At 39.0% G+C, this 8336-nt stretch overlaps 1 protein-coding gene across 2 annotated transcripts; it reads right to left on the minus strand.

Annotated features, from left to right (window-relative positions):
* Nucleotides 1-970: 970 nt before the first annotated feature.
* Nucleotides 971-6875, minus strand: LOC145425681 (myelin-oligodendrocyte glycoprotein-like). 2 transcript variants are annotated; one of them, XM_080298970.1, is made up of 4 exons: nucleotides 6751-6875; nucleotides 5314-5441; nucleotides 2525-2878; nucleotides 971-2286 (listed from the first exon to the last, which is right to left on the minus strand). In XM_080298970.1, the coding sequence occupies exons 2-4, from the start codon at nucleotides 5378-5380 to the stop codon at nucleotides 2087-2089; spliced, it is 621 nt and encodes a 206-aa protein (XP_080155096.1). In that variant the 5' UTR covers nucleotides 5381-5441; nucleotides 6751-6875; the 3' UTR covers nucleotides 971-2086. The 2 variants fall into 2 exon arrangements, with proteins under 2 accessions (XP_080155096.1, XP_080155095.1); XM_080298969.1 differs by having other exon boundaries at nucleotides 6557-6836.
* Nucleotides 6876-8336: the final 1461 nt, after the last annotated feature.

Raw genomic sequence — 8336 nt, forward strand, 5'->3', positions numbered from 1 at the left:
TACTGAGACAAATTGGTCCTTAATTGTTCACTTAAGCCCCTTGTGTGAAATCAAAACCTTCTGAACCTAGCTTCAATAAATGTCTGGGGTCTCTATTTGAATTGATATTGTACTGATCCTGAGTAGAGGCACTACACAGTCAAGACTTTTAATCTGTTGATTCACGTTGCAAACACACTTTCTCCATTTTTTTTCTGTTTCCAGACAAGAGTTTGATCCCTTATTGTGGTTTCTCTGAACACCATTTTCCACATGAGCTCTTATAGATGTACTGTTTCATGTTAATGTACAGAAAATGACATTTTCTACTTTTAAATAGTGAAACTTCATAGTCCGGGTTGAAAGGCTTGGCTGGAGACCAGAATCAATAGTTTGAGTCTTAAATGCGTGTAACAAGCTGTCTGAAAGTAGGTGACAAGCAGGGAGTCCACACACAAAGTTTACTTAAATATAAAATAATGTATTACGTGCACATGGAGGACCATGGGGGAATCCACAGCCAGTGAAACAATTAAACAGCATATGAGTGATCATATGCTGTCCATAGAAAGAGCAGAGGCCATACTAGCAGAGGTCAGAGAGGGCCCTGACATAAAGAAAAGATCTGTAACTGGTTGGGATGCTGGTGGAGTAGTTAGCGATGGTTAAAATGTCAGTTGGGGTCTTTTTGTGTGTGCTTCCTCACGTGTTCATCTTCGGCCCACAGTTCACACGTATGCATGTTAGGTTAACTGGTGATTCTAAATTACATATGTATATGGTGGAAGTGTGTAGTCAAAAGGATTTTGACTACAAAGCATAATACATTTACTCTAAGCTCAGAGTGGCCTTTCAGTAGATCACAGCAGGTTCCACTCCTGTCAGCTAACTGGAAGCTGAGGTTACATTTCTCACTGACTCACAAAAAATGCACGGGAGTAGATTAAAGAATGAATAATTCTCAGTTCCTGCTACAATAAAACGCATGAGATCAAACATATTGGTCTTTTTTAATGTTTAAAAAAATGTGTGAATGTCTTCTTTTAATGGCAGTTTGTTTGATAAGAGCTGTCAGGTGTCATGTTCAAGTTTGACCTCGTGGTGGCAGTGTTGCTTCTCTGTTTTAATGGCTGCACCCAGCCTGCAGAAAATCACGATAACAAAATTGTCAAAGTGCTTGAGTGTTTTCACTTGTTTTTCAATGCTTTAATGATCAAATATAGATGTACCACAAAAAAATAACAAAAAAATAATTTTATAATAATTCAAAAACCTTCAGAGATTAATATTTGCAGCTTTCACTGTTTTCAAATCAGGAATGTGATTCATAAAATCCATAATATTTCTATACCATTTTTTTCTTTTTATGTTACAATTCAATTCAGCATGAAAGCTGCATGAAAATGTAATTTCATGTTTTGATTAAACAGAAAAAAATCAACTAAATCTGATTCTTTGCTCCAGTTTTGTTAAGTCTGCTAGTACGATTTCATTTGAATGCATCAATTGACACATATGTGTGTGTGTAGCAGACAGCACTTTTATTTTAGATAAGACTTTACTGATATGATGCACTTAAAGGGAATGAGGGGTGATTTCTGAGAATTAATCACCAATTTGCAGGAAGCAAATTGCAAAAAAATGTTGAGAGTCCAGAAATAAATGTTAATTTAGACAAAAATAATTTTAGGGATGAGAAACTCATCAAAATAGTCAGTTATATGATCATGATGATATCTCTCTTTATTGCTGATATAAAAACTGTCAGCAATCATTTATTTTAAAGGTTTACAGTAAACATAGTAAATATACTCTTTGCTGTGAAAATAATTAAAACTCAAAAACATTACTGGGGCAAAAATTGTCAGTTCAGCAAACATGAATCATATCTCCTATAGACATTCTTATTTTATTGGATCTTAATTTAGACTGTCACATATCTTAGTTACTATGGCAATAGTATTCTTTTTAATTACTTTGGATTTTTGCCATTCTGAATCACATTGCCATTTTTTTTCTTGTTGATTTGTTTGTTTTTTAAACCATCACAGATCACCATAATCATAAGAATTGAAAGACGTTACCAGATCCATTTTCTCCAAAGATTTCAAACAGGCTGCATTTCAACTGGAGGCTGGTATGAATCCTGACTCTGCTGTTGTTTATGTTTTCTGTAGATGAGAAAACCAACAACAGCAGCAACAAGAAGCACAGCAGGAACTGACAGACCAACGACCAGTCCAACAGATCCAGCCTCCTTCCCTCCATCCTCCTTCCCTCCATCCTCTGTGTCTCCTCCTGTCTGACCTGCAGGTGAGAAACAGGTGTGAGGTGTCAGCTGTCAGGTAGGTGATGAGTGAAGAACAGAACAGAATCCATTTCCTCTTCAAACTGCTGTCAGACATTATCTACTGCACTCTGATCACATCACTCAGACCAGCTGCTTTCTACAAAGTCTCATCAACAACATCTTTAGAAACAAACATCAACAACCAGGAAGCAGCTTCACCTCTGATCACACACACACTCAACTCTACTCACTCACCTGGAGGATCAACAACTCTCACGTCCATGATACAGATAGGCTTGTTGTTAATGAGTCTCTTCTTGAGGCTGGGTTCTCTCTGGACGACATGACACTCGTATGTTCCAGTGTCATTAATCGTCACATCCTTCACAATCAAAGACACGTCTCCATCCTTCATCTGTCTGTCCAGCAGATCCACCCGGTTCATAAAAGATGGATGCTGCTCTTCAAGTACAGACCCCTCATCTCTGTACAAAAGGACATACTCATCCAAGTCAGCTCTTCTCCACTCCACAACTATGGTGTTGTTGTTTGGAGCTCGACATGGCAGTGTGACGTCCTGTCCAGACTCAGCTGTGATGTTTTTCTGTTCTGAAAGAGGAAACAACACAGAGCAGAGAGGTTAAAGGTCGAAGTACAACTGTTCACCTGAACAAGGTTGAAACACCAAAAAGCAGAGTTGCAGACTATCTTTTTCTCTGTTATCACTAATCATTTATTTTTAATTCTAACTTATTTGGGAGCCTTTCTCTTTAACGCATGAGATAGTTGATGGCACTGAGTGTGCCTATGGTGAGGTAATAAAGAGGAGGTGCCAGGACTCCAGACTGGAAATAAGTAGAAAGAGGAGAAAATGTGAATTGTTCATTGTGACTGTCAGCATCAGGGCAAATGCTACCAATGCATTGCAGTGCAAAGGCACCCCGACCTCCTTGCATCAGCAGATCTGCTGATACTGTAGTCCTGTTGACAGTGAAGTATTCTCTTCTTGTTAAAGGACAACCTGTAGTTACATTTTTTTTTAAAATTATGTGCAAGAATTTTTGTTAGTTAGTTTGGAGAACATTTTTACACCAGTAAACATCCAGGGTTTGATACGGTAGAGGAGTACAAATAACTGGGTATTCACCTCAATAACAAACTGGACTGGTCTACAAGCACACATACACTTTACAAAAAGGGTCGCCTCGATCTGCTAAGGCTGAGATCCTTTGGCGTGAACAGGACTCTCCTAAGGACATTTTAAAAAATGTCATTTTAGGACACTGTGGTGGTGTCTGCTATTTTCTATGCTGTGGTCTGCTGGAGTGGTGGAATGGCAAAGAGGGACGGGAGGAAACTCAAAAAACTGGTCAGGAGGGCCAGCTCTGTGCTGGACTGTCCGCTGAAGTCCATTGAGCAGGTTGGGGAGAGAGGATGTTGTGTAAGCTAACATCCATCATGGACAACACCTCCCACCCGCTGCATGAGACTGTACGAGCTCTGAGCAGCTCGTTCAGCAGGAGACTTTTACACCCACAGTGTAGGAAGGAGCGCTGCTGCAGGTCATTCTTACCAGCACCTGTCAGACTCTATAACACAGTTTAACACTGTTATCTTACTCATCACCTGTTTAATTAACGGATCCCATGTTTTTTATTGCTGCTACTTATTTGCAGCTTGTTTGTACACTGTTTATTTCACCAGGAGCATCCATACACCCCCCACACTCACATGTACAAATCTCTGTACATGGTTGCTTATGTATATAAGACCACTTTGTGTCTTCCTTCTAAATGTCATATTCATCTTGCTATAAGAGCTGTGCGACGTGGGATATTAAAGGTTCTCCAAAAGTTGATTCTGTTCATCTGGACGTAGCGTTTTGTGGGAGAAACGTTTCGTCACTCATCCAAGTGACTTCTTCAGTCTCAGCTGACTGCAGGTCAGATATTAAAGGTTTATTCTATTCTATGTCCAGCAGGGGGCGTTGCGCTCGTTTGCTATATATTTGTGATGCATGTTTTTCTGTAACCCCCCCCCCCCCCCCCAAACACACACACACACAGACACACACATAAATTTATGATAATCAATAAAGCAAAGGCCATAACTAATGCAAACTGTATCGTACAACTGAACAGATGGTCTGATAAACAACTGATAGTCCCTGTACTACACTGCGCAATAACGGAATAATGAAGCTCCTTAAGATTAGGAGAATAGAACCGCCACGTACATAGTTTCTGTTCTCTCCACAGGAAGCATCATAACTAATCAATCCACTGATTCAAGCATTTGTATTCTCTGATCAGCAAATGAATGAATGGACGTCAGTAACCTCCTGGCCTGGGTTATGTAGGTAAAATATGTCAAGTGCTCACTACCGCAGGTCATTCTTACCAGCAGCTGTCAGACTCTATAATACAGTTTAAAATTCTTTTGGTCATCTTACTCACCAGCTTGTTTGTTTACTGTACATTTTATAAATAGATCTTTACATATTCTGTACACTGTTACCTGTATATACGGACTTCGGTTGCTTATGTTTATAGGAATACCCCCCCCCCCCCCTTTTATATTTTATTTTCCTTTGCTTTAAAGGCTCTGTAACACCGAAATTTCTCATCTGTGGGATTATAAAGTTTTTTTTCTATTCTATTCTATTCTTTTGGGCACAGGCTGAGCAGTAACTGTGATTCCCCTTGGGTACCTCAGAGGGTATCTACAAAAAATACAATTGTTGTTTTACATGCAACTGCACAGGTTAAATTTATACTGTAGAACATGAAGAAAAAGCTTTGTAGCTGTATACTGACCCCTGAAACTACATCACACTGACGCAGACATCTTTGTCTCTGTGGTAAAAGCTGCACTTGACCAAGCACTTACATCCACACTGATGCCACAAGACCTCATGATGCCTTCACAGACATAAAAAAACTTAATATGAAATATGAAAATAATTATTTGGGAAGTAATGTGTGAACGAGGCAGATACTGTTTATTTTTCTTACTAAGAACATGCTTCGGTTTATAAATCTCACCTGCAGTGACAAATGTGAAGACGCCGACAAACAGCAAAGCCAACGCAGTTGCAGCAGGTATTTCCATGTTGTCCAGGTCTCCTGATCCAACACGTTGAGTGTCATAAATGTGGGCAGGTTGGTATTTTCTATGATAGAATAACAGAAATTGAGTTTCAAATCTGACTACATGAGATTAAATTTAAGGATTAAATAAAGCTGAACGATTTGTCTATAATATAGTCGCTCAAACTTGACACTTCTGTATCAGTTCTCTTAAAGAAGTAACATTAGAGTGATGTTTGGTAGCATGGAGGAGGATCAGAACATGTGTCATCTTTAAAGAGCAGGACAGGTGCAGTTCTTGAATGATCTCCACAGAGCAACACAAACATAACCTTTGGCTACACTCATCAGCCAAAGGACTTCAGCATGACGTCACTGTATAAAATGTATATAGTACTATGGAGGAGGCAGCATTTAGCTGTAGCCTCCATCAAACCACAGCTGTTCTGGAGAACTTTGTCCACCTTTGATTGTCTTTAAGTTGTGTTGGAGCCACAGAGAGCAAATCTTTGTTCTTTATGGAGAACCAGTGAGACTGTTTGGACTTTCCTATGAAACATCAGTGCAGGAGTCTCTCAGTACATCTGTTTACAGTGAGGACAAAGAAGCAGCAGAAACACACACAGAGAAAACATTCACAACAGTAATCAGAGTACAGGAGAGTAACTCAGTACATTTCCTGTTTGTGATTGATGTGATTTTCTTTTTTAGATTGTGTCAGATAAAATCTGACAGCTTTTGGTACCCTGGGGCGCACTGACAGAGGCGAGGCTGCTGGACATTGGCACTGACCACCACCAGTAGGCAACGGGGGAAGTGTCTTGCCCAAGAACACAACGACCGAGACCGTCCAAGCCGGCTCGAACCTTCCGATTACAAGGCAAACTCCCAACTCTTGAGCCACGATCGCCCCTAATAGGCATTTGTCCCTTCACACAAAATACTACGATCGCCCCAGATGATAAAACGCATTGAATTCATTTCATATGATGTGTTTTCATAGATGAAACCAGCCAACAGTAAATCAAATGTTTCACACTAACTACACATGACATTCATCTGTCACCAGAAAAGTGAAGCTTTAATCCTAGTTCAGATGGATTAACATTAACAATCTGTTAATCTACTGAAGCTCACAGACTTCAGTCAACCTGTCGGATTAGCTAAAAGACTGAAAGACATCATTTTAAAGACTTACTGTTGTTTTGAAGGATCTCCGAAAACTATCCACTGACAGGTTAACTAAACTGTGTAAGGTTGATTTATCCTGTTGCCTTTTAATCGGTTCAAAGGATTGATTCCAAGTGAAAAGTTAAATAAAATTGAAAGGTTTAAAAACTAAAAACCGAAAAGATGAAATACATCAAGTTAAGAATCCAAAAGTAAAGATACCTCTGTACCAAACAGCCACCAACAAGTGCACCTTTATTTCCTTGTTAACCTGGTTTACAAGACAAAACTTTGACCTGTTTTAAGCTACTCAACATTATGTGGATTTCTACGTATCTGCATCCTGGACAAACTGGCTCAGCAGTGACTAATAATAATAATAATAATACATTTTATTTACAGGTGCCTTTAAAGACACTGAAGGTCACCTTAAATAAGTAGAACAAAATAGAAACATGTAAAAATAAAAGAATGCAAGTATGAAAGCATAAAAGCTGACCAAGGGGGGGGGGGGAAAGACTATGATCATGATGAAGGATATGCAATTTTTAAAACATTGGTTTTAAGGCGTGATTTAAAAGTTAAGAGTTTGTAGATGTGGTGGAAGTGGACTGCGTTCCAAACCCAATCTGCCAAACCTTGAACCAGTTAAATGAAGTGCATAGTTGGCTCATATGTTTCATTGGCTCTTTTGCCAAAGAGCTGAGAAACACATATGTCACGAAGGTATCTCCCAGGTTTCAACTGAGTGTTCTTTGAATGAAAGCCTCTCTCTGATAACAAAAAGCACACTGTGCCAAATACTAGAATCCAATCTATATTTGGTGGGTGATGAAGTCTTACAAGTATATGATATTTCTGAAAACAACTTTATAAACTTTATAGTACAATAGTAGTCAAGGGCGTAGATTTGTCAAGGAGGGAAGGGATATGTCCCCACCAATAATTTGATCTCTTCGAGTAAAGACAAACAAAACCAATAGGAAGAAGAAAAAAAAAAGATATGTCAAGGTCTCGTTCAGCCAGCGGTGCAGAAAGAGTTAAATTATGTTCTCTACTGGAGTCCTGCCTCATGTGACAAATATGTGTTTGGCTGTACATTTTTACCTATTTTAGTTTTAAAACTAAACAGAGCTCCATGAAAGCTGCTAATTAGCAGTGGCAAGCTGCAGGAGGAGAGGAGGATGGCAGCAAAAAGGAAGAACATGGATATAAGAAAGTATTTTTCAAAGAAACCTGTAAGTCTTAAAGACTTAAAGTCAAGTTCACTCATAAAATGTGTCCGTCATAATAACGTTACAGGCTATGCTAGGACATACATCCCAACCTCCAGATTCTTCCGGGAAAATCCCAAATTCCAGTGTGACTCCCCAAAATCTCCTGGAGCCACCATTCTTCCCAATTTCTCAATTTTCCACCCGGACAACAAAATTGAAAAAAATCATTGAAAAATCATATCCCAATAATAACGGTAACATTTAACTTATTTTATCCGATAAATAGTTTTTGTATATATATATATATATATATATATATATATATATATATATATATATATATATATATATATATATATATATATATATATAAAAATGGTAATCGGATAATATATATCCGTGGTAATCGGAGCACTAGGTGCGGTGACTCCCAAGCTAGGCGAGTGGCTCCAGCAGATCCCGGGAATAACATCGGAGATCTCTGTCCAGAAGACAGAGATCTTAGCTGTTCCTGGGAACAGCTAAGATACTGCGCAGGACCCTCAAGCTCCCAGGCCTCTGGTAGAGGACCCGAGCTTGAAGGATAAACCG

The sequence above is a fragment of the Astatotilapia calliptera genome, chromosome 3 (genome assembly GCF_964374335.1).
Source record: "Astatotilapia calliptera chromosome 3, fAstCal68.1, whole genome shotgun sequence".
NCBI lineage: Eukaryota > Metazoa > Chordata > Actinopteri > Cichliformes > Cichlidae > Astatotilapia > Astatotilapia calliptera.